The sequence below is a fragment of the Artemia sp. Qi Xiang Cuo genome, chromosome 10, assembly GCF_049724085.1.
Source record: "Artemia sp. Qi Xiang Cuo chromosome 10, ASM4972408v1, whole genome shotgun sequence".
Classification (NCBI taxonomy): Eukaryota; Metazoa; Arthropoda; class Branchiopoda; order Anostraca; family Artemiidae; genus Artemia; species Artemia sp. Qi Xiang Cuo.
The window spans coordinates 63,142,232-63,169,522 of NC_142803.1; the positions used below are offsets into that span (position 1 = coordinate 63,142,232).

General features: G+C 34.4%; 1 protein-coding gene across 2 annotated transcripts in view; it reads right to left on the reverse strand.

Moving 5' to 3' along the window:
• Positions 1-27,291, reverse strand: part of Galphao (G protein alpha o subunit) — a 165,419-nt gene that overhangs the window by 51,592 nt on the left and 86,536 nt on the right. For both annotated transcript variants that reach the window (XM_089095656.1, XM_089095655.1), the window contains exons 5-6: positions 19,385-19,513; positions 11,004-11,133 (exon numbers count right to left, since the gene is read on the reverse strand). In XM_089095656.1, the coding sequence (XP_088951782.1) occupies positions 11,004-11,133; positions 19,385-19,513 (259 nt within the window). The remainder of the gene's footprint in view (positions 1-11,003; positions 11,134-19,384; positions 19,514-27,291) is intronic.

Consider the following 27,291-nt stretch of genomic DNA (forward strand, 5'->3'; position numbering starts at 1 on the left):
AAATGAAAGCCTCCAGAAGCTACGGGATCCTTAAAAAATTGAAACACATTTTTCCAGGGTCAATACATTTGCTCCTATTCTACAGCCTAATTCAGCTTTATGTTTTATACTCTTCTATCATTTGGATGTCAGCTTTTCCCTCCCCACTAAAGCTACTTTCAAAACTATATGATAAATCAAGGACTAATAATATAGAAGTCGTCTTAAAATGCGATTGCCTTTTTTTTTAAACAGATTCAAAGGTGAAATCCCTTAGCATTAGCATTAGGTTTTAAAGAGACTAGGGGAAATGAACTATCTTTTAGAAATCAGGCTGATGAACTCGGAAAACAAAATAATTCCCTATGTTCAAACACCCACAAACTTTTCCTGAAAGAAAACTTTCCTTTTAGTGCTGAATTGGGGTTGACGAACTCAAACCAAGCAAACGATGCTTTTTCAATATTGCAAATGGAGCAAACTAGAATCCCAATAAAAAAACAGTACACCCGAGAGTAGGAGGGTGTACTGTAGAAGGGTGAAAGGTGCCACTTACAGAAAATGTAGTTTTTTAGAATCTATCTTAATTAGAGTTGAACTAAGGCTAAATAGGGATTTCAGGAAGACTGTAAATCATAAACTTAGTCGTGCGCTAGGAGGCAGGGGCATAATTTGCCATAGAGCAGGAAGCAACTTCACTCAAGACCCCAGTCCCCCCGTGGCCCAGTTAACCCCCCAGACCCCAGTTTGCCCCCCAGCTAAAAATAATTCAAGCAACGAGTCACAATTTTCTTCACAGAAACGAGTTCATAATGATTCACAGAAACGAGTCAGTTTTCTTAAGTATATATTTGTATTTATGGTACTATATAAGCAAGGACCCTTATATAGGATACTGACTGTTCCCTACTTAAACCCTTGCTTGACTTCAGATCTCTCTATTTTCTTTCTTGTGCTTATTTAATTTTTTGAGGTTACATGGCCAGCTTCCTGCTGCCCTATGTAATAATATATTTTTTATTTCGGAGCAATCAACTTATTTTTTCCTCACTTCCAATAATTTACAAATACCTTATACTCCGTCAATATGGTCTGACTTTAACCCTCTGATAGCTTGTAATTTAATTTGGAACACTCTCCTGGAGTCTGCGCAGGGCTGCCACTCGTTTGGTATGTTCAAAAAGTATGTTAGAGATTTTTTTGCAAGTAATTATTTTTTTTTTTTTCGGCTCTCCGATGAGTTGATGTCTCTGGATTGGTTCTGTAATTTATATGTGTGGGTGGATTCGTGTATTAATCCCTTGCCTAGCTTGGATTCTTTTATTTGGTGGAGGGGGGGTATTGTTTGCTTTGATGATGTGAATTTATTATTTAAAAATGTTTGATTAATGTTTTTGTTAATTTTTTATATTTTTTAGTATTGTTACTCCCCTGTTTTTTCTGGCCATATAGCCTTACGGGGGAGAATATATTGAAGCATTTCTTATTTTTACGTGTAATTTACAGTTGATTTTGGTATTCATTTGGTATTCATTGATATTCATTGAAGCAAATAACAGGTATTTCATAATGTTATTTCGATTTGATATTGATATTCGATTTGATATTAGATGGTAAATTTATTTATGTAGAATTGGTAAATTTTCATAACTTTCAGAGCGTGCATTTATAAACTAATACTTCTTAAGTTGACGTAGATTATAAGTCAGATTATCGTTATATAAGCCAAAAATAATTTTTCTTAGGTAAATCTATTGTTTTGTCAGCGTAGAGTTTTTTTTAGTTGTTGCTTATATCAATTTTGTTGTTGCTGTATCCCCCTTGTATCCCTGGCCATGGAGCCTTTCGAGGGGTAATACGAGTATTGTCTTTCAACAAGGCCGTATCCAGGGGAGGGGGGGGGGGGTGTTACCCAGTTTGAACCCCCCCCCCCCCGAAATTTTTGACCGAGTCGAAAATAAATCGAAAATTAGTAAAACCTAGGTAAAATCAGTAAAATTAGTCGAAAACTGAGTCAAAAATTAGTAACCCCCCCCCCCTCGAAAAAGTCAAAAATTAGTAACCCCCCCCCCAAAAAAAAAAATCCTGGATCCGCCCTTGTCTTTCAAATTTGTACTTATTGGTGAATAAACTTACTCACTTAATTGCAAAGAATTTACGCATCATGGTTAAAGCAATAGCTGCAACCTTGGAAAGTGCAAACCATGGCCTACAGTAACCAAAAGCTTTAAAAAAACGTGGGAAAATATTGGCTAGTGACAAAAAAGATGCCATTTGTAGCTGATTCAGGAATTTTAGCTTTAATTTCGGTCAATATTAATAGCTGAATTTGATTGTCGCCTGCGTATGCAGCCTGTTCCAAGCCAGGATAAAGAGGGAGGGTTTGGCTGTGGGCTTGCGAACCACACCTGGAACCTCAAGAGCCGGCCCTCGGGGGAAATCCTAACTGCAACCGAAACATCAAGTTTGAGCGTCGGATTTTCTAACCCCCTTTTGATGACGACCTCTGCATGCCCACGGACAAGATTTATGAATGCGAAACCTGCACACATCAATCCAACCTCAGTGGGAGGACATACTTGCAGCAGCAAACCGGTGGGAAGATTGGCGGCTCCTTCTTGATGCCCTGGGTGCCTCTGGAGGCACAGGCGGATCTAAGGTCTAAGGAATATGATAGTAAAAACAAAAATTTGAGAATTTGGAAAAAGAGTCTGAAATTCCTTAAGAAAGGTTTTGGATAGGGATGAAAACTGCACCATTGGAAATATTATGGTCAAATATCCCATACAGGAAAATCACAACCTCCTTCCCCATACCTTGAGCAACAAGGAAACTCACTTTTTGGCCTACAAAGCACTAATACGCTCCCTCTTTTCTCTCTTTTTACCCCAGGGGGGATCGCATAGAACCACTGGCCTTAGAATCTTTGAAATGGGCTCGTTGTAAAGGAAATTACCATATCTTGTGCCCCTTTTAAGTAATAAAAACTATATTGTCACACCAAAGTGGCGTTTTCAATCATTTTGTGCTACTAAACATCAATTTCTGCCCAAAGGGCATCAAAATGGGAAGGAATAAAACTTAAAGATTCCTAATTCATATTAATGGCCCTTTATTGTGACAAGCCCCAGCAAAGTGGCATTTTCCGCTATTTTGTGCTACCAAAACATCGATTTCTGCTCAAAGGGCATCAATAAAATTTTGACTAAAAATAAAATAAAAAAGTAAAATCTGAATAAAAATCTTGAGATGCCTAATTGATTTTTTGGCCCTTTATTATGACAAGCCCCAGCAAAGCGGCATATTTTGCCATTTTGTTGTGAAAATCATCAATCTTTGCCCAAAGCTTAGTGTTTATTATGAATCAATGACCATGATATCAACAAATTTTGGTATACAATTATAAATCTCTAAACAAAATTTCAAGCAAGCTCAGTTTCTTTTAAGCACTAGTTTTTAAAATTCAAAAGTTCATTCTTAGAACTCTCGTTTCTTCATTGCACCCCTTTAAATTCTCTTTTGTACAGAAATTTGGATAAGTTACCATCATAAGGTGCTAAACTCGAAACAAACATAAATTACTACGAATTAAGGAAAAAACAACAACAACAGAAGCCAGAATGAGCAATGAACACAATGAACACATATAGCATAAATTACCACCACCGATCGTAGAAAACCACTTCCCCTCCAACCAAATTTTCCAGCACCAGCCACCAACCACCTCCCCTCCAACCGCCAACCCGTACAAAAGCCAAATTTTCATTTGCTTTTTCTGAAAACTCAAATTGATTTAAGCACTGCCAGCAGTGGATTTTGACATTTTTACAGAGCTACCGATACCCTATAGATTTGGATTAAAAGGGATTAAACGGGATTATCTTTTAAAAGATAAGGGATTAAAAGGGATTTAGCACATTTAGTATGTTATGCAAGCATGATTGATAAATAAATGAACCTAAACACGAATAAAATTGATTTTAAAGGGAAAATGTTTAAGAAAATTGACTTAAAATAGTTAAACTTGGCATATTCTACGACTGAATACACAATTAAAAGCAGTTTTTGGAAAATGGAAATTCTGGGATTATGATTTTTTAACAGACCCTATTCAAAATGTACATTGTTTTTTAAAGTACAATACTAAAGATTACCAACTGCATCTTTTTTAAACTTATCCCCCCCCTCTCGACCCAAAAGGCGCCCTTCTTTTACCTTCGTGCGTGACTCCTGTCCCATTGACTGCAGAGACAAATATTTCGTATTTTGCATGTTCTGCTTTCCCTATAACAGCATATAATGCAGTATAATTGTATACTGTATACAAATTATACTGAACAATATATAAGTCAAATTATAAGTCAAATTTATAATTTATTTAAGTCATTTATGTTTAATTTTAATTACATTTTGTTTATTTTTAATTTTACCAATGGGTCTCCAAGAGAAGAACTTCAGGACTAACATCTTTCTTTAATAGCAAGATAACATACCGTTAAAGGAAAACATTAAACCTGTATTAACTGTAACTTTTATTTAGATTCAATTAAAACTAATCACGTATATAAAAGACAAAATATAGAAGTCGTCTTAAAATGCGATTGCCTTTTTTTTAAACAGATTCAAAGGTGAAATCCCTTAGCATTAGCATTAGGTTTTAAAGAGACTAGGGGAAATGAACTATCATTTAGAAATCAGGCTGATGAACTCGGAAAACAAAATAATTCCCTATGTTCAAACACCCACAAACTTTTCCTGAAAGAAAACTTTTGACCGAGTCGAAAATAAGTCGAAAATTAGTAAAACCTAGGTAAAAATCAGTATAATTAGTCGAAAACTGAGTCAAAAATTAGTAAACCCTCCCCCCCCCCCCGAAAAAGTCAAAAATTAACACACACACACCCCCCAAAAAAAAATCCTGGATCCGCCCTTGGAGAAAATTGAATATAAGACATTTTCAAAAAAAAAAATTTCTGGACTATTTAAGAACCTAATAGTAGATGAAAACAGATTAAAGCAGTCAGTGAAACTTGCTTAGTATTTTATGGTAAGTTCTTGATCTCAAACCGGATTGATTGATATTTATAATACAACTAGCTTACCCGTCGCCTGTTGCTGCGATCTTAATAGAAAAGACATTCAGGAAAAATTCCGTTTTGTCGAAACCTCCTCCTCCAAGGAAATCCCCCCTGCAGAAGATTCTCCTTGAAATATTGTTGCTACCAACCCACCCCTTCCCCTTGCAATATGCCAGATCGTATTTTTTTTAATTAAAAGGGTTTGCAAAATATCCCCACGAAAATTCACCCCAACGCACCATTTTCTTCCCGACCCCCCCCCCCCCCACACACACAAGAAATTTTCCCCCAGTAAATGTCCTCTGCCCTGTGGATCATCCCCTCCTCTCGATAATTCTCCTTCAAACAAATCCATAAATATATAAAAAAGTATGATAATGCACTGAATCGATAAATACCGACATCATTTTTTTTTCAAACGTCATGCTTTTCACAATAGAGTTTATCTCACGCTGAATAAAGTTGTCCTATGCCATAAATTTGTATAAATTACTACTTAGTACTTTTCGATCTGATGAAATTGGTAATGAAACTGATGAAATAATCTCACATGGCAGTTTTCCCCCGTAAAATTAATTTTCTAGTAACCTCTCTGAATTTGGTATTCAACAATAATTAATACTTTTGTAATACTTTTGAAATTTCTACGGGGGAGGATTCTGCGGGAGGGGTGAGGAGGGAAGTTTTCATATTAAAATGAATTGGATTTACATATTTTTTCCAGTTCCTTGCATATGTAATCAAATAAACTACAATTTTGAACCCCGTTTGATTGAATGGTTTAAGAAGTGGCATATTCATTTTTTGATTACTGAAGTAAAATAGAAGAAGAAAATTGGCAAATTTTTGAGGTTGATATTAAAGGAAACATGCTCATCATAGGCAGCACAATAGCGCTGTCTAAGTAAAGAACAATGTTGCCACAATGTATTATTTTTTTCCTCCATAACCGGGGACTTCGTATCGAAGTAGTTGTCATAGAAACTTCGAAAAGGACTCATTCGATTGGAAATTGGAGTGGCTGGTGCCGTTTTTAATAGTTGAAAGTGATTGTAGGGCACCTAGCCCCCCCCCACGACACTCATTATCCACAACACCTAAAAAAAAAAGTGTGAGATAGCCAGTTTGTTAAGGGTAGTTGATTTCCAGATAGAAAAGATGTTTTTGAGGAGCCCAATCCCCCACAACCCTCGGGGCAAGGGTTTTAAGTTATGCCCTGAAGGGCATATAAGAACGATTTTGACACAATTTATCTTTTTTTTCCTTTAAAGCAGGGCACTTCGTATCGAAGAAGTTGTCGTAGAAACTTCGAAAAGGGCTCATTCAATTGTAAATTGGGGTGGTTTGTGCTTTTTTTTAAAGTTGAAAGTGATTGGAGGGAAAGAGATAGTCATTTTGTTCAGCGTAGTTGATCTCCAGATAGAAAATATGTTTTTGAGAAGGACACTCCCCCACAACCCTCGAGACAAGGGTTTTAAGTTATGCCCTGGGGGCATATAAGGTTCTTATAGAAGGTGTTGTCGTAGAAACTTCAAAGAAGGCTCATTCGATTGGAAATTCAAAGGGCTAGTGTCCTATTTAATAGTCGACAGTGATTGGAGGGTAACTACCCCCCCCCCTCCCCCATGCAAATCCAATTAAAATTTTGAGATAGCCATTTTGTTCAGCGTAGTTGATTTCCGAATAGATAAAATGTTTTTGAGGAGGACACTCCCCCACAACCCGCGGGGCAAAGGTTTTAAGTTATGACCTGAGGGCATATAAGAACGATGTTGGCACAATGTATCATCTATTATTTTTTTGGCTCTAGAGCAGGGCACTCGAAGAAATTGTCGTCGAAACTTCGAAAAGGGCTGATTCAGTTGGAAATTGGAGTGGCTTGTGCCCTTTTAAATAGTCGAAAATGATTGGAAGGCAACTAACACTCCTTCCACGCCTACCATTTCCCAAAACACATCCAATCAAAATTTTGAGATAGCCATTTGGTTCAGCGTAGTTGATTTCCAGATAGGGCATATAAGGTTTTTATAGAAGGCGTTGTCGTAGAAATTTCAAAAAAGGCTCATTCGATTGGAAATTCATAGGGCTAGTGCCCTTTTTAATAGTCGCAAGTGATTGGAGTGCAACTAACCCCCCTTTCACGCCCATTATTTCCCCAAAACACATCCGATCAAAATTTTGAGATAGCCATTTTATTCAACGTAGTTTTAAGTTCTTTAAATTAGGTCTTTGAGGATGACAACCCCCTCACAGCCCTCAGGACAAGGGTTGTAAGTTATGCCCTGGGGGCATATAAAGTTTTTATAATAAAGCCCAAAACGAACAGATATTACAATAAATAACCGAGTCAAACTCAAAAGGAGCAGAAATTAACATAAGTTGGGTTCAAAACCCCTATGCCTTCCCAAGGCCAGAACATAATTTGCACTTTACTGAAAAAATACAAATGAATGTGTTTTGTCAGTTTATTATACATATACTGATATTTAGTAATCAAAATGTTAATATTATTTGATTTATTAAAGTTATAAAAGTAAAAACATTTATATTTTTTTCAGTAAAGTGCAAATTATGCTCTGGCCTTGGGGGTGCATAGGGGTTTTGAGCCCAACTTATGTTAATTTTTGCTCGTTTTGAGTTTGACTCGGTTATTTATTGTAATTTCTGTTCGTTTTGGGTTTCATTTATTTATTGATGCTGATTTATGGTAGTTTCACGCTTGGTAGATTATTTTATTTTATTTTTGCTCATTTTCTGTTTAATGGAGTTCTTTACTTTTCTTTGAAAAGCTTATTTTGTGGAAAAAGTTTTTTTAATTAATAATATAAAAGCCCTAATTTTACTTCCTTAGCTTTTTTTTCAAATAATTTGATTAGTTCTCTGACAATGCAAAAAATTTTGTTTGACAGTGCAAACAAATCAAAATCTTTGATAATAATAAAAAAAAAGGTTAAATCATATTCCGGTCTGCACAGAGATAACCTGGGTAATCTCCAGCGAAAATCTTTGTAGGTAAATTGATTAGTTGAGTGTAAGCTAGTGCTGATGACATAATAAGCTTTAATCATTTACCCCTAAATTTTAAAGTCCCCAAAAAGACAAGTTTATAGTATGTTAAACAGCACATTTAAGAGATCTAAAATATTGAGAAACTTTTGTTTTGGATATGCTCTAAATCATTCTTTGGGTAAAAATACAGTTTTGAGACTTTTTACTCTCTTGTGAAGTAGTTAAATTAGGAAATGGAACTTCCAAAAATAGATCTAGATCCACAATTATACCACAAAAGGTATTTTCAAGCGTAGCTTGCAAACAATGTCAGAGATCAGATGGCGATCGTGTTGTTTCTTCAACAATAGCAGTTGATTCTATTTTTCCTAAGCATCCAGCAGTCCATCAGAAATGCTGGCTATTTTGAGGGTAATCCATCAGGTATAGGGGTTAGCGAGGGGAATTGGAAGTTTTTCCAGTTCTATTTTGCTGTAAAACTTTTTACTATTTTCGTTGCTTCCCCCTCTCCACAAAATCAAGAAACCTATGCATTAAACAACGTTTGAAATGGTCTCTGATGTTTGATATTTGAGACAAATAAGCTTAAATCCTCGTTTTCTTAGACTATATCTTAGAATTTAGAAGACTATATGTTATCCCTCGACTATGATTTGAGTCTCCGTTCGCATCCTGTTGAGTAAACTTCAAAAGGTTAGATTTTTGTTGTTTTGATTCTTTTTTTTTTCTTTTTTGTTTAGCACTGAGGACGACTTGGCGGAGGTCCTTGTCGAAATATTTACTTGTTCTTCGTCTTCATGTTTTGCCACTGGCTGACAAAATCCTCGTTTTCTCACTCTTATTTTAATTTAATTTTTCTTCTACTATTTCCTTTCCTCTCTTAGCTTCATATGTCTATCGACTTTATGTAAGACTAAGACTATTATCTAAGACTATGGACTATATCTTCAAATATTTATAGTACTATTTATCTGAGTGCGATGTTTCGCAATGCTAGGAGGCTAGGCTCCAAAAAGTTCCTCTAAGGTCCAATTTTGTATCCTCTCGAGATTTCCTTAACCAAGAGGAGAAACAAGAGCCCTAAGCTTTCCTGGTTAGTAATTTCATTTATATAGTCCCTAGTGGGGTGATGCAACCGACATCGTGTTCCTTGATTGGCACTGGTGGATCGCAAATCGTTCTGGGCTTCAGAAGGGTTATTTCAAACCTTAGTTAACTGTAAGGGTAACATATATGACCTTTCAATGATAAGCATTGACCTACCAATACCTGGAACTTCGATCTGTATACATTCGAAAATTATAAAGATGGATGATACAAAAAAAAGTACGAAAAGTATAACTATTAACGTATAAAAGTATAACTTTTAACGAAAAGTTATACAAAACTCCTATTCAAGATTTACATACGTACTTATATATATATATATATATATATATATATATATATATATATATATATATATATATATATATATATATATATATATATATATATATATATATATATATATATATATATTTATATATATATATATATATATATATATATATATATATATATATATATATATATATGTATATATGTATATATGTATATATATATATATATATATATATATATATATATATATATATATATATATATATATATATATATATATATATATATATATATATGTATATAAATATATATATATATATATATATATATATATATATATATATATATATATATATATATATATATATATATATATATATATATATTTATATATATATATATCTTATGCATATTGTATATTAATCTTATTTTCAGTAAGTTTTAATTTTGAAAAATTGACGAAAATTTGATATTATAAATGAGAATCGAACTAACATACCGTTATAGGTTGTTTTTTTTTTTTTTGTGTGGCCAGTGGCGAAAATTCATCATGATCCTAGGGAGGGGGGACAAAGTTGGAGCCAATTTTCCCAAATCAAATGAAAATGGGAGTAAAAACTGAAAACTGAGCCATTTGGTACCATAAAGGTACTATATAGTACTATAAAAGCACTATAAAGATACTTTATAGTACTATAAAAGTAAATATATACTAAAGAAAACTGTTCCGTTTCTGTTGATGCTTGAATTATGCAGGCTTATCTTACTTTTGACAAGATTTTTGAAGAAAAAATTTTAGCTGGAGAGGGGCAAACTTGGGTTTGGGGAGAGGGTGGCAAACCGAGGTCAAGGAGTGGCAGTTGCGCCCACTGCCCTATAGCAAATTACGCCCCTGTCTGCTACTTCTCCAACTCAATTTTATGCCATAATTACATTTGAAGGTTGGAGGGATATATTTGGGCTCATGCCCCCCCCCTCATGATTTTCATTACTAATTTATCCATATTTCTTTACATTTTCCAGATATTTTAGCTATTTTTTAAGAACTAAAACTAATACAAAATACCATCCTTGAAGTATATCCTCTTCGTTAAGCGTTAATCGACAATCGTGAGCCCTATTTCTCTTCTAAGTCCAATGGTATTCTTTAACGCACAGGCAAATGGTTGAAAGACAGGCACTTAAACATAATTTGTATTGGGAGAAGGGCGATAAAAAAAAAACTGAACTTATTTGATAATTTGTACAAGAATTGACCAGCATGTTTTGAAAATCTGGGATTATAGGAATTTTGGTGCCAGAGGCCTTCTTCCTTACCTGCTTGTGTGAAGAGAGAGGAATATGTTAAGTCTCATACCCGCTAAAAAATGATATTGTAATGAATTTGACCAAATCCTCTAACATTTTCTAGTTTACCGTTCTCGTCTAGGAATCAATTCATCCGTATGCGCTTATATACCTATACCCTATTATATATATCATACCCTATATACCTATACACTATACCCTGTTATATATACCTATACCTTATATACCCTATTCAGCATAACTTACCGTAGTTTCGTCTTCATGCAGAACCTGATCATACTCAGACATGGCAACGCAGAAAATAATGGCAGTAACATCTTCAAAACAATGAATCCACTTTTTTCTTTCAGATCTTTGACCTCCGACGTCAAAAAGCCTAAAATATTTGTTGATTAAATAAATAAATTTTTGTCAACCAAAAAAATAGAACTTAATTCAACAAAGTTAATAGATTAAGCAAATATTTTAAATATACATATATATATATATATATATATATATATATATATATATATATATATATATATATATATATATATATATATATATATATATATATATATATATATATATATATATATATATATATTACTATTATTAAATTAAATCAAACAAATCAGAAGGGTAAATAAACTTTCAACACAAAGTTTCGCGAATAATCTCTTAAACCACAATGCCTTTCCATTTATAGTTGAAATAAAACACAGATGAAAAACGGGCAAAAGTTTTAATAAGACAACGAACTTTTGAAGGAAATACAAAATACTTTTCTTGTAAAAATAATGCTAAGAGTCTCACAAGTCTCTGGCCCGGTCTTGTTTCTCTTTTTCCTTTTTTGTGAATTTAGCAAAGACGGTGGGAGCAGTGAATTTGTTACAAGTAGAATAGTCAAGGCTTAGGGTGTTTTTCCACAGTTAAAAAAAAGTTTGGAAGAATGGGAAAATAAGTCTGCAAATTAAAATTGGAATATCGGAATATCAATATTCCGCAATATCAATATATAATAATTCGATATATCGATTATTTAATATATAAAATTGGAATATCGGAAACTACAGTGATGACAGTGGTCAAATATGGCTCTGAAGCATGGACGCTCCGAAAAGCGGATGAAGATTTGCTAGATGTTTTCCATAGAAATTGCATACGGATTGTTCTAGTTACCCGGCTGACTGGCCTTATTTCAAACAGTAGGCTGTGCAAAAAGTTTGGTTCAATTCTGCTTTCTAAGTCTATCATGAGAGAAAGGTTGAAATGGCTAGGGCACGTTCTGCAGCTGAAGAATGACAGACTGCCGAAGATTGTCCTTTCCGGCCAGCCGTCAAGGGCTAAACGAAAAGCAGGTTGTCTGCGGTTGGGGTAGGAGGATTTAATAAAGAAAAATCTAAAGGAAATGGGAACTTCTTGGGAGGATGTAAAGAGTGAGGCTTTAAGTAGACTGGAATGGAGGAAGAACGTGCGTAGCTGTGTTGACCTCAGGGGGCTTGGTGATTTGATGAGTTTTTAGTTGTAGTAGTATGTTTTTTTATGATATTTTTGCTTGCATTGTTTTTTATGATTCCGAAATGTGAATTCGGCCCTTGGGGCTTGTGATAGAGATTTTTTGAAAAAATGTCTTATCTCTTACTATCCCATAAGGCTTATATAATGTAGAGCCTTTCATATTACCGCTAAGGACCCTAGAAGTTATCGTAGCCCAAGTTAATTGCAGTTACCAGAACCTTTTAGTTAATGTTATAACTGTATTTACCCTTAATTAAATTCTTTAAAAAAAAATCTTGCTTTTACAAAAAGGCAGTTGTTAATTATAGTCTCGACATACAAACACACCTTTCAGCTTTTCGACTGTGCATGGAAGTCTTTTTGTTTAAACTTAATTCTGGAATTTCCCTAATTTTTAAACCAATGTACGGCTGTGTACGTTTCCAGTTAATTAATTAGAACAAATCGATTTTATTTTAAGTGATTATTATAATATTTATTACTACAAGTGATTATTTATATTAGATTGTTGTTATATTAGATTATTATTATTATATTATGTTAGGATGTTATAGAATTAGATTTTATTTTCACTGTCCTTGGTATTATTAGAAAGCCTTCTCAGTTATTTTCTATGGAGCTGGCCAGTCTTGTGATATTACGAACATATATAATATACACAGTTATTCCAGCTATTGACTTTCCCTTGTAAACTTCGATTAATTAACTGTTCAAAGCCATGAGATGATGTAACGGAGTAATGTCCTAATTTGGAACACAGTAATTTGTTTCCAGAACAACCATAGAAACAAAGGCAGGTAGAAACTAATTAACAAGAGATAGATGGCGTTACATCACTAAAGTTGTTGTTGTGTATTAAGCTATTCTTTGTAAACTTCCAGCTCTTGTTCAAGAAATTGACTGGGGTAGGAATCCCTCCCCTCTTTAAAAGCAAAAAAAAAAACTTTTTTAATACCAAAGTTCTACAATACCTTTTTTTTGTGGGTGACTTTTTTGAGGCGGGGGGGGGGCAAAAAATTATTCGTAAATTCATTTACCTTACGTACTTTTTCCCGCCATATTTTCTTTTTTTTGAAAAAAGTGTACCAAGTTTAAAACTGACTTCTGTGAGGCAACGTTGAAACTGGATCGGATTTAAATTAGAGTAACTAGTCGGATTGAGTTTTTTAGCTGATAATGAATGAATTTAAGATTCACATTAATGGAAAAAATATTCAACCCACCACGGTGTTTGGACATTACATTCATCATACTTTTTTTAGTTTCTTCTAATTGACTGAGCATTTGTCACTCCCTCCTCAAAAAAAATACTAAATTACCAAGTGTTTTAACGCCAAGAAAAAATTTCATTTCTTTGGCAAAAAATCCTTTCGAAAGAATTACCTATTTGTGTTATTACCCTCAGACATTTTTTTCATAAAAAGTTTCACGAATTTTAGGCTAACTTGCAGAATATATAGCTGGACATCGACATTGATACAAAACTATATTGACCGAATTTTTCATACATTCTTTCATCATATATATCCTGCTTATTTGCAATTTGGACTGGTTGATTACTATCTGTTTCATGCTTCATTAAAGCTAACAATTTATTAAATATTTTCAACGTCAAGAGAAAGTTTGTCATTTTTTTCCTTTTTCTCTAAACAAACATTTCGTTGAACTAACATGAATAAAACTATGCTTCGTCAGTTCAATTGTATGCTTGCATTTGTGAAGGCCTTGCATTTGTGGCGTAAGTGCATGGTTAGGGGCTAGCCAAATACCCCAAAATATACGTTTCTCATTGTCTAGTTTTATATAATTTACACGTTTTTTCACGTAAATTATCACCAATATTTGATTCCAAATTATAATACCACCTATACCATCTACATCTACATTAATTATAATACCATCTACATCTACAAAAACTATGCCTATACTACAAAACCTATACCTTCTACATCTACTTTAGTTATAATGCCATCTACATCTACAAAAACTATACCTATACTACAAAACCTATACCATCTACATCTACATTAATTATAATACCATCTACATCTACAAAAACTATACCTATACTACAAAACCTATACCATCTACATCTACATTAATTATAATACCATCTACATCGACAAAAACTATACCTATACTACAAAACCTATACCATCTACATCTACATTAATTATAATACCATCTACATCCACAAAAACTATACCTATACTACAAAACCTATACCATCTACATCTACAAAAATTATAATACCATCTACATCTACAAAAACTATACCTATACTATAAAACCTATACCATCTACATCTACATTAATTATAATACCATCTACATCTACAAAAACTATACCTATACTACAAAACCTATACCATCTACATCTACATTAATTGTAATACCATCTACATCTACAAAAACTATACCTATACTACAAAACCTATACCATCTACATCTACATTAATTATAATACCATCTACATCTACAAAAACTATACCTATACTACAAAACCTATACCATCTACATCTACATTAATTATAATACCATCTATATCTACAAAAACTATACCTATACTACAAAACCTATACCATCTACATCTACATTAATTATAATACCATCTACATCTACAAAAACTATACCTTTACTACAAAACCTATACCATCTACATCTACAAAAATTATAATACCATCTACATCTATAAAAACTATACCTATACTACAAAACCTATACCATCTACATCTACAAAAATTATAATACCATCCACAAGTTTACAAATTCGTTCGCAGACAATAAAACACCCGTTTAGTTCTAGCTTTCTCTGTCCACATAAATGTCGGCATTTACCAAACACGGTTTTTGATTCAAAATTTCTGTCGATAGCAATGTAGAAAGAGGAAAAACGACGACAGAGCAGAAAACAGACAATTTTTTATGGCGTCAAAAGACGATATTTATGTCGACAGAGAATGAATTGAACGCCGTGCTGTCGACATAAATATGAATGTTAAATACGAAATCGCTTTTCTGTCAACAGGCTGAATGAAAAAGACTCGAGCTCGATAGAAAAGAAAAGTTGACAGAGAAAGAGAGCATCACTATGTTTAACTTAGCATTAAAAAGTCGACATAATGTCAAAATTTTCCTGATCAGCGTTTGTTTTGTGCTTCCCTCCGGGAATAATAAATCGAACAAAATTTTATGGCGGTAGTTTCAAATTTAAAGCTTAAAAGATGATTTTTATATTTCAAAGTCAAATTTTACTTCTAAATTAATCATCTGTCGGCTTTTATTCAGTTAATTATTTATCCTAGCTTAATATTTTTTATCATTTTGAAGAAAAACAAACCACTTTTTTTAATAAATTTCCTCAAATCAATAAAATGCTCCGAAGTTCAAATCAAATGCTCCAAAGTTCAGTGTCGATGCAGAAAACAAAGTAACTTTCTTTGTGATAAGAAACTAGGTTTTAAGCTTTGCTAAAATCAGGTTTTTTCTACCAACACAAATTTTGACATTTTACAGATACGGTATTCGTTCATCCTTTCTATCCGTCAAGAATGTTGAAAGACGAGAAAACATACAATTTTCTAACATCTTCAAAATTGACATTTACCATACATCCTTGACATCCACATAGACATTCATCAATTTATATGTTGGCACAGAGTTTTTCCGAGGGTTGGTGGTGCCTGGGGAAAAATTAATTACAGCTCCCCCCCCCTCTTGACTCAAATATAAGCAAAAAAAGAATAAAAGTGAAAAATTTGACCAAAGTGGACAACGTTCCAGCCGCAGTTCCTCCCCCTCCCAGCCATGGTGCTCAGGCCAGGTTGCCCCGTTCTAACCCTCCTCCCCCTTCTTTAACTACTCTGTGTCTGTAGGAACCTATACTTTTATTGTATTTGAAACCTCGGTCCAAATAAAAATCATTAAGAAGTGGCATAGAAAAATACAAAAACTACATTTATATAAAGAAAACACGAGCAAAGTTGCATAGCTGAATTGTAGATGGCCTCACCTACCTTGGTGTAATTATTCGTAAAGATGGTGGAGGCAGTGATGACGTGAAAAGTAGAATAGCCAAAGCCCTAGGCAGTTTTTCAGAGTTGAAACTAAGTTGGGAAGAACAGACAGTGGTCACGTATGGTTTTGAAGCTTAGGCACTTTTGAAAGGCAGAGAAATTTTTTTCAATATTCTTCACAGGAATTGTTTACTAACAATTGTTTTCTAAGCTAATTTTTAGAGAATCATGGTCCAAAAGTGAGAGAATGATTTGTTACGTAGCAGGTCATTCTGTCGACAGGTTACATGAAATAGACGAGGTTAAAAAAAAATTACAGCATGAAAAAAAAACAAGGCTAAATGAACGAGGTTCACAAAGTTTTTGACAAGGGCAGTTCAAAAGATGGTATGTTACACAGCATAAAGAGGTGAACAGAGGTGAATAATACCCAAACCAAACCATAGTCCAACTGTCGAAAAAAAAGCCAAATCTTATGAATGACATGGGTGTTTTCCCTGATTTTTCTCTTTTTCCCCTATTTATATTTTAGAAGGGGACGGTCCACATAGGTAGAATTGGCAGGTTCGCGTTACATATGGAAAAACCGCTGTTTTAAGTTACAATCTATTCTAGTTTCCAAAACTTATGCCTCAACTCTTGACTCTGATTGGTTAATCCCAGATTCAGGGATTAAAAGTTACTAAGGGATGTAAAAGTTATTACAGGGATTAAAAGACTATGAACGGCATCTACAATTGGTACTGTAATTTTATCAGCAATTAAGTGATTTTAGCACCTGTGTTTAAGAAGCAAAAATTGAAATGAAAAGGGACTGGTTTTTCTACACATACCTGTTTTTAAACTGGTTTTTAAAGGTTTTCTGCAGATTTTGAAAAAAAATGTATCCTTCGGAATCTAAGAGAGAGAGAGTTTTTTCCATTAATTTAATGAAAATGGAAAAAAAAATATTTTTTTCATTTTTACTGCTTTTAAGGAGCAAAAGTTTTTAACGTATTCAATATAAATCAAATGATTATATATATATATATATATATATATATATATATATATATATATATATATATATATATATATATATATATATATATATATATATATATATATATATAATAATAATAATAATTAAATTTATGACCCACATATGAACATTATAAATGACACTGCGGACTAATGGAAAATATAAAAGAAAAAATAACAACATCATTACAAAATCAAACAACAACAACAACAAAAATACAAATTAACTGATATGACGATGAAATAACAAACTAAGGGGTCAGTCACAGAAAAAGCATTACTATTTTTAATATTCATATTATAATACCACCGGGAATGTCTCGCGAAAGAATAAATGACACAATACGGGGAAAAATTATTTTGATTTTTAAAACTGCCGGGTAAATACATCAAATATTTACAATATCTAAAGTAACCACTTGTAAGTCTCCGTAAAACTTTTTTTCTCAGTAAGTGGTGGAATCCAGATAGAAAATTTATTCCTGAAGAGCAAAATCTATTATAAAGCCGAGCTAGGCCCTTACGGTTATAACGTCCTCTATTTGGAGATATCTTACCATATGACACACGAATATTATTTAATGCATTAGTAACCAACTCAGAGTAAGTTTCTGAAATGGACGGACAAAACGACATACCAAGCCACTTGATTTTATCCAAACAAGGAAATGAAATCGAACCGAGGTTTAATGGAGAAACAGAAATGCTATTATAAAAACACATAAACTCACACTTTCCCATATTAACAGATAGGGCAATATCACTAAGTAGAGAAGACAGCTTACGGATGTTCTGAGCCAGCCCTCGGCGAGAAAAACTAACTAAAAGGACATCGTCGGCGTATGCAATATAACTTACACCAATATCACGAAAAAACACAGTAGGAGATAGATGTTTTAAACAAGTAGCGAGGACACATTTAAATATATAAGGAGATAAAACTCCTCCCTGTCTAACGCATTTCCTAACTGCTACCGAATCAGAAGTATTTGACAGCCACTTACTACGCACATAAGAATCATCATGCCAATATCGCAATGTAGAAATAACTGAATAATTGACTCCGGAACAAGCAAGGGAATGCAAGGCCTGAGTGTGGACAACATTATCAAAAGCCTCGGACATGTATGCTGTGCAGCAATACAATGAACGCTTCTGGGTAAATGCTTCCTTTAAAAACCGGATGAGCACTTGACATGACTGGGGGCAACAAACTTCTCTTCTCGATCCTGATTGGAAAGATAAAAAATTATGCTTAGAAATTAGTCCAGACAAAAGGACATACTCAAAAATCTTACTATTAAAGCAAGATACAGTAATCGGTCTATAATTCGAGCATGAATCTGGATCTTTACCGCGCTTAAGTATAGGCGTGACACTACCGGAGAGAAAACTATCAGGAACCAGAGACTGAGCTATACAAATCTGGAATAATAACTGCAGGTGGTTCAACAATAATGGGCAATCATAAGCAAAATTCCTAAAGCATAGGCCATCACAATCATATATATATATATATATATATATATATATATATATATATATATATATATATATATATATATATATATATATATATATATATATATATATATATGTATATATATATATATATATATATATATATATATTTTTATATATATATATATATATATATATATATATATATATATATATATATATATATATATATATATATATATATATATATATATATATATATGTATATCATTAAGTTCAATGTCACCCATCACAAGTTGCGAGCCTGAGAATATTTTAATTATATCAGCTGAGTTTGGAACCAAAATTTTTCCGTCTGTAACAGGAATAGAAGCTAGGAAAACTTGGGAACAATTTAGCGTTAATAATGCTTTCCGAACCAGTTCTTGTCATTGTAATGTTTTGCTTCTCAATACAAATATTACTTGAAAACAACCTGCATGATTTAAAAAACTTTTGTTATCAACAAGCCTGACCATTGTGTGGATTGAGCATGAATTTAGAAGCTTTCCTCTAAGTCAAATATAAATTTAAAATAAAGCCAGCTTACCTGATGTAAAAAAAAGTGGGTGATAAATTTCTTACTTACTTGAAATTTAGGTTTTTGAACGAGAAATGAACTTCAACAATGCCAGTAGTCTTGACTCTTGTTCGCAAAATATCCTGCTCTGTAGGCTGATAGTCTCTGGCCCCGAGGCGTTCCAAGTCATCCAAGAAACTAAAAAGAGAAACGAATTAAATAAAATGGAGCGTCCATTATCAGATCCCTATAAGTCTATAAGACCCCCCCCCCAAAAAAAAAGAAAAATATGTTATAAACATGAACTGGTTGGTTTATTACTATTAATACAATAAACTAGGCGTGCCAATTCACGATAATTTAGGGGGGAAGGATGATTTTTTTTTTTTTTTACTGAATATCCCAAAAAGGTATTTTTAAAATTTAGCGGTTTACAATTTTCTGTTTTTTAATAGAAATAGCAAAATAAAGTTGGTTTTAAAAATCTTAGGGTCGATTGCCGTACCCTCTTCCTAATTGGTAGCCCTGTAACAAAAGACAAACAGTGATGTAGAATTTCACGCCATTTCTATATGAAAATCCGTTGTCTCTGTGAGGGACCCGTTCTCTCCAGTTCAGAAAAAACTGAAGTTATATATAAGAGGAAAGTATTTTAACTATTATTGTGTCTTAATTTCACGAATATGGCTTCTTACAGAACTAGCTCTCAGTGCAGGCTTCAAGAAAATAAAGGGAGGGGCAAACTTTCAAAACATTTTTGAAATAAATATTATTTTTTTAAAATACAATAGAATTATTTTGTTTTTTTCTGAGAGGGTTGTCCTGGTTAATGGAAAGCTATCTTCTTCCTTACCCATCAACAATGGAGTGGGGCAAGGATGCGCTGCTGCACCTAAGCAGCAGCCCATCTTTTACTGTGTCATGGACCGCATTCTGAACGAGACACACCATGTCCCCCCTTTCGGCATCAGTTATGCCGGGAGGACCCTCTCTGATATTGACTTCAAGGAGGATGCAGCTGTCCTTATTGACAGTCTTGACCAACTTAAGTCTGCCCCCGAGACACTCTCCTCCACAGCCTCTAGAGTAGGGCTGCAAATTAATTGGAAGAAAGCACAGATAATGTCCATAGATAAAACCGCTTCAACGTCATTCTTTATGACAAGGTCCGCAACACTGAGATCCTGACGACCTTCAAGCTGACAAATCTCTCTACTCAAGCACAAGTCCGTTCCCTGAGGTGGTACATCCACCTACTCCACCACCCACCAAGCATCCCTGCAAGGATCATCAAGGATTTCAACCCCTCGGAAATGGCTGGTGACGTCTTAGAGGAAGACCACGCACCTGGTGGCTGATGTAATAAACAAACAATTCCTAAGCCATAATATCAACCCAAGCGAGACCCCATCACCAACCCGGGACAGGACACCTGAAGAAGATTAATGGCACTATAAACTAGTTCTCTCTACGCTCTTACTCCAATATTTTTTTTCGGGGGGGGGGTGTTACACAAAAAAAAATCAAAAAGTGCATAAAAATTTGTTTATATCCATTTTTTGCGTTTTTGGACGTCAGACAAACATTTTTTTTGGGGGGGTCAAAACCCCTAACCCCCCCCCTGGGTACGGCCTTTGGAAGGGTTGTACTTTTCTAAATCTATTCTGCGGTAACTGTGTTTTTTTTTGTTGACATTTTAAGTTGAAAGTATGTAAATATGCATTTTTTTTCTATGAAATCAGGGCCAGATCCAGGATTTTTTTTATGGGGGGGCGTAAAATAGGTTGATCCGATAAATTTGCGTTAGGAATAAGTTTAATTAACGCAAACTTGCGTTAATTTAAGTGAATTACACTATTTTAGACTACGTTAGGGGGCACGCGCCCCCCTGGATCCGCCACTGTATAAAGTGTCCAAAAAATGCAAAAAATCTATGGGGAAAATAACCCAGTACCCAAGTGGAAACCCCTGCTCTTGTGTTATCCACTAACTTATTTTTTTTATTTTGCAAAAACATTTTTTTATTCTTCATTAGTCACGACAAATCTTGATCCATTCTGTTTAATTTGTATTAATATCTTTGACTAATTACTTCCTGTTACTTCCACAGTAGCATATGGTTATAATCGGTTAATTACTTCCTGGAAGTAGTCGAAAAGGCCACACGGAATTTGATATTCCTGTAAATAGTCTTTAAAAACAGTAATAGCCTACTTTAAATTTAAGGAACGAAAAAAAGAAAATGATTGACACAAAAAAAGATGTATTGGTTTGAGGAGATTGTCAAATAATTCAATGTGTTGGATATGCTTTTACGAATCAAACCCTGAACCCCTCCTCCTGGATTCAGCCTTAAATACAGGTACACACCAATGAAACTAAAGCTAATAAAACTTGCCATGGAAAGTAATTTCTCTTTTTCTCTTTGGTCTGACAATCTGCATTCGGAACCTTCAGAGAAGGGGGAGTGATGTGATAGTGCAATCTCCCTTGATTTTGAAAAGTACCTTATTTAGTATTTTCACTGAACGATAAGATAAAAAGGTAAAGGATGCGGCACCGGTCCCTAAGGTTCGAACTAGCGGTGCTGATCTCCGTCTCAAAGCCCTTCAGCCAGGAAGTGCAATGGGGGGGGGGCTGAATGAAGTCGAAGAAAAACAAATTCTGCTATAGATTTTGAAAAAAAATTGCAATTCAATTTAAAAAGAGAGATCACCACTCCTCTCATTCTCGTTAATTGGCGCCCCTACACTCTAGATGATAAACAGAAGAACCCGATTGAATAAATTTGATCACATCTGACAATCTGATTTTGCTTGATAACACGATCATCAAATTCCTCGTTTGAATAACATATTTTAGTAATCAATCCTCTTAGCAAGATTGTCGATATGGATCGACAGAAAATTCAAATAAACCTGTCAAAACTTGAGCAAATACATGGGGTTATCTGTTTCTCTTTATTTATATTACATTACATCAATTTATTTATGTATTTAATGTATATAGGTTTTGACGATCTGCTTCTGCTGTTTCGTCTGTTCGTATACGGGTTTATTTTTCTATTAATTTGTACTTTTATATAATTAACTTTTTTTATTATTAATGAATGAATGAATGTTTTGTTTTTACCCGAAATGAATTTTATTTCGTAGCAGTGACTTGGAGGATGGTGTTTTGTAGGGATTCGATACATTATAGGATAATCGTATCTCATCCATTATAAATCTTTTCAGTTTTTGACCACACTATTTGAAATGGATTGGGCGGTCTTGCCATATTTTTGTAGTTTGGACAAGAAATATGAATAAGCAATGGAAAGCTAAAGGCTTACATATATTTCCAAGAAATGTTAGACAAATCATTTAGCTTATTCCATTTTGGGCTTGAAATAGAGATGTTCAGTTCTAATCAAACTTTAACCATTAGAAAGTGTTCATTTTTTCTTTTCTTAGATTAAAAGGAGTAGAATTTCAGTTCAGGAAAGGGCAGTTCCAAAAAATATTGTAGCATATCTGCTAGGAAAATGCTGAAAATCAGCTCGAAGGAAATATCCTTTGAGCAATCTAGCAGCTTTGGAGTTCAATGTGGATTTACCCGCTTTGATTGAAAATCCGGCCAGCACAGCGCACGTAAACTCTCAATGTCTTTTCAATCAAATTTCGTAGTCAAAACGCAGATTCTCAATAGCCCTCAGTGGTAGCTAGTCCCCTAAAAGAATTTGCTAATGACCCTTAGTCGTTGAGACGGTAAACCGGTAGTTGAGGCTCGCAAAATGATTTTGAGGTATCAAAATAAAGTTTAAAAGTTTGAAAAATTAAATTTTTAAATGTCTTGATTTTATTGTTGATAAGAAACTAGTTTAATCAGCAGCACAGGTAGTTTCCATAGCAATTTTGGTAAAAAAAAAAATCACAGGGGATCTTAGATGTGTCAACAGGTTTGAAAAGTTAACGAGAGGATAATTCAAAACAAAGAAAACTTATAATCTCATACTAATTGTTAAGCAAAACGCTGTCTAATCGATGGACGTACAGCATAAATAATGTGCATACTGTGTCCACAAAGATTTTGATCAAGGTAGTTAGCTCAACAGGGAACTTCCAAAGCTGTCAAATTATTCAATGACACATCTTTTGGTTCATGTTCAATGTTTTCAAAGCAGGTGTGCTTGAATATTTTTAGGGAATACCCTTTCCTGAGCTTTAAAATAAAATTATTACCACGTTCAATAAAAAAAAATTACGCTTTCTAACGATGATATCTATCGCTTTTCTAATTATATCTCTATCTCTAGCACAAAACTGGAAAAGTTAAATGGTTTTCCTAAGATTTCCGGGAAAGCAGGTGTTGGCTTAAAGTTTTCTGTCGTTTATTCAGATCTCTTTATCAAAGCTATACAAGTTATGGCAAGACTGCCTAATCAGTTTTGAATAATTTTGAACAATCAATGTCTAAACCATTCATATCTTCATTTATATTCTGTCAGCTCCCGTGGTCTTTTGAATGGCGTGTGGCCTTGTAGTTTGATGTGGCCGTGATGGTTCTTAAATACTACATGATACAATATGGTATTATTATGAAAATAGTCTCTCAATCTCAGGTACAGGAGTGATAAGTCAGATCGAAAGCTTTTGATCAACATCTTCATTTTGTTTCAACAGTGGAACAGGAATAAGACTAACTCCTGAAAAATACCAACACAACTTTCCACAATACTACTTGTTTCCTTCTCGTACAATTTTTGCACAGTTTTTGAGTTATATATATTTATAAGTAGTTTGCGTGTTTGCGTATCACCATAGGAGGCACAAACCAAGGGCGGACCTTGTGCCTGGGGGTCCATCAGAGAATCTGGAACACCCTCGCCCGGGGTCATAAATACAGGCGGAGGAGGAAGAAGGCCCCTCAAATGTACACTCGAAAGGACGCACTGGTTTGTCCACAAGTCCCATTAATTGCAAACCTTCTCCCAGTAATTTGTTACAGGACAACGTGATGCATAACAGCATCATGGGAAAATCCTTTATGTAAGAACACCTTTGGTAGGATATCAGATCTAGGTCTATGGATAGTGACTTCCGTAAAAAGATTCCTCAACATTTTCAGGGCATTTACAGGACTGGTGACCTTGCGGTCAACTCTTTTCCCACTTGAGGAGTGGCGCCCCTTGAGGAAATTATAGCCTAGTAAACGACACAGCATTCGCACGGGATTCTGACTAATGGACAATTCTTCTGGGCTAGGTATGTTTTGATGGGCGCCTTTGGGCTGAAAAACCTCTTCCTAGCTAATTTATCTATTATGGGTTGCCTCCCCGTAGTAGCATAATATTTTTAGGCAATAATATATAATGAGTCGGAGGTAATATGCTTGAGAATGTCTGTGCAGGATTTCGACTCTTGTTGATCGCCAAGAAGAGCATCGCCAAGTGCTGAAAACCATGTTGTGATCAAGATGGGCCAAGGATTGCACAAAACCTCCGTTCATGGAGGTCCCAGGGACTTCTCGCTAACCGGCTCTAATTCACCATAAAGGCTTCAGCAAAGACGTGAGAAGATATACTAGTTTCTTTTAGCACTAGTATTCAGGATCATTGCTTTTCCTATGTTGAGAGTGCTTCCATTGTTTTAAAAGATATGAAAATTAGACGTTGGAGTATTGCGACGTTAGAAAATCACTATCGTATCGAAATTTTGACTGACAAATTCAGACGATTCGAACTGGATTTATTAGGGGTTTCAGAAACTCATATCCCAGGGGTAGGAAGCATGAAATTAGGTGATATAGAATTTATTTACTCAGGCAGGAAGGATGGGGGTACATAGACACGAAGTAGGGCTCATGATGAATAAGGAAGCTTCTAAATCCTGTTTAGGTTGGGAAGGTATTAATAATAGAATACTAATTGCTCATTTTATGACTAGAAAGTTCAGGGTATCAGTTATAGTAGATACTGATGGAGATACTAGTGAGGAATTTTACTTACAGTTACAGGAACAAGTAGATAGGATCCCAGGTAGAAATATGATGTTTTTACTAGGAGATTTTAATGCCCAGGTTGGTAGAGATAGGGATAGATGGTATTCCAGCCTAGGTAAATGTGGTGCAGGAAAAGAAAACAGTAATGGATAAAGACTTTTGCATTTTTGTAGGTATAACAATCTAGTTATAATCAATACAGTGTTTGGTCATAATATGGCTCATAAGTTAACATGGTATTCACGTGATGGCAAGACAGCAAACCTAATTGATTATGTTATAGTAAACCGAAGACTGGCAGGATCAATACAAGATACCAGGGTATATAGGAGTGCTGTTATTGATGTTAAAAGTAAAGATCAAGGGATAATTTAAAACTGAAATATCGGAAGGGTAACAACCTCCCGGGAAGTTATGATGTTGGTAAACTCTAGGATAAGAATTTGAGAGAAATTTTCCAGGAACAGTTGAATACTAAACTCAAGAGTAAAAAATTTGACAATGTGGAAGAGGGCTGGAATAATTTCAGAAAAACAGTTTGTGAAGTTGCTGAAGGTGTATTAGGGAAGAAAGCTAGAACTGCAGCTAAGAATATTAGTGAAAAAGCTTTATGTTTAATAGAAAGGAGAAAGGACTTGAACAAGAATTATCTGAGTGATAAATCGTATGAAAACAAAACAAATGTAAAGAAAGTGGAGAAAGCATTAAAATATGAACTAAGGAGGTGTCAAGTGCAGGTCATGAATAACATTGCCGAGGATCTGGAAGATGCTACTAGAAGGCAAAATAGTAAAATTTTGTACTGGTATGTTAATAAATTGATAGGGAGTTGTCCATCCGGACTTGTCCCAATTAAAGATAGGAACGGGGTGGCAATTAGTGATAAGGAAAAAACTAAAGAGAGACGGGCCGAACATTTTGAGAACTTGCTTAACCGAGATAGAGTTGCAGGAAAAAATATAGAGGAAAATGAAAAAGTTTGTGATACTTTGGATGTGATGGAAGATTTGTTTTGTGAGGATGAATTAGCAACAGTACTAAAAGGATTAAAGAATAATAAGGCTCCAGGCGCTGATAGGGTGGTAAATGAGTTTCTTAAATGTGGTGGCTCTGGGGTCAGAAATAAGTTATTGAACATTATGAATATGATTTTTGAAAAAGGGGAAGTACCTAACGATTTTAGGAAAACCTTAATTAAGCCACTTTATAAGAAAGGTGATAAGAGTGAGTGTGGTAGTTACCGAGGCATTATTCTGGTCCCTGTAGGTAGCAAATTACTTAGTAATAAGATACTTTTTAGACTGAGAGATGCTGTGGACAAGGTTTTAAGAGAAAAGCAGTGCGGTTTTAGAAAAAGTAGAGGATGTGTCGACCAAATTTTCACTCTTAGGCTAATAATTGAGAAGTGCCTGAATTTTCAAACACCTTTGGTCCTCAGTTTTATATATTACGAGCAAGCGTTCGATTCTGTTGATAGAAGAGCTTCAGTAAAGGTTTTATCCTTGTATGGTATACCAGACAAATACATTAAAGTGATTAGTGCTATGTACGAGAATAACACTGCTGCGGTTAAGGTAGAAAATGAGGTTAGCAGCTGGTTTTGTATTAAATCAGGCTTTAAGCAGGGCTGTGTTCTATCCCCCTTTATATGGATTATTTTGATGGACTTAGTTTTAAGGAGCACAGGAAAGGCACTGGGAGACCACGGAATCAAATGGGGAGGAAAAAGTCTTCTAGACTTGGATTATGCTGCTGATTTAAGCATCCTAGATGAAAGTTTTAGCAAAATAAATGAAGTCTTAGAGGTTTTGCGAGTTCAGGGTGCTAGAATTGGTTTGAAAATTAATGTTTGGAAGACTAAGTTACTAAGGCTAGGAATAAGTGAAGATGAAAAGGTGACGTTGGGCAATGAAAAGAATGATCAAGTGGGCAGCTTCACTTACCTTGGAAGTATTATTAGTAATGACGGTGGGAGCTGTGAAGGTCTTAAAAGT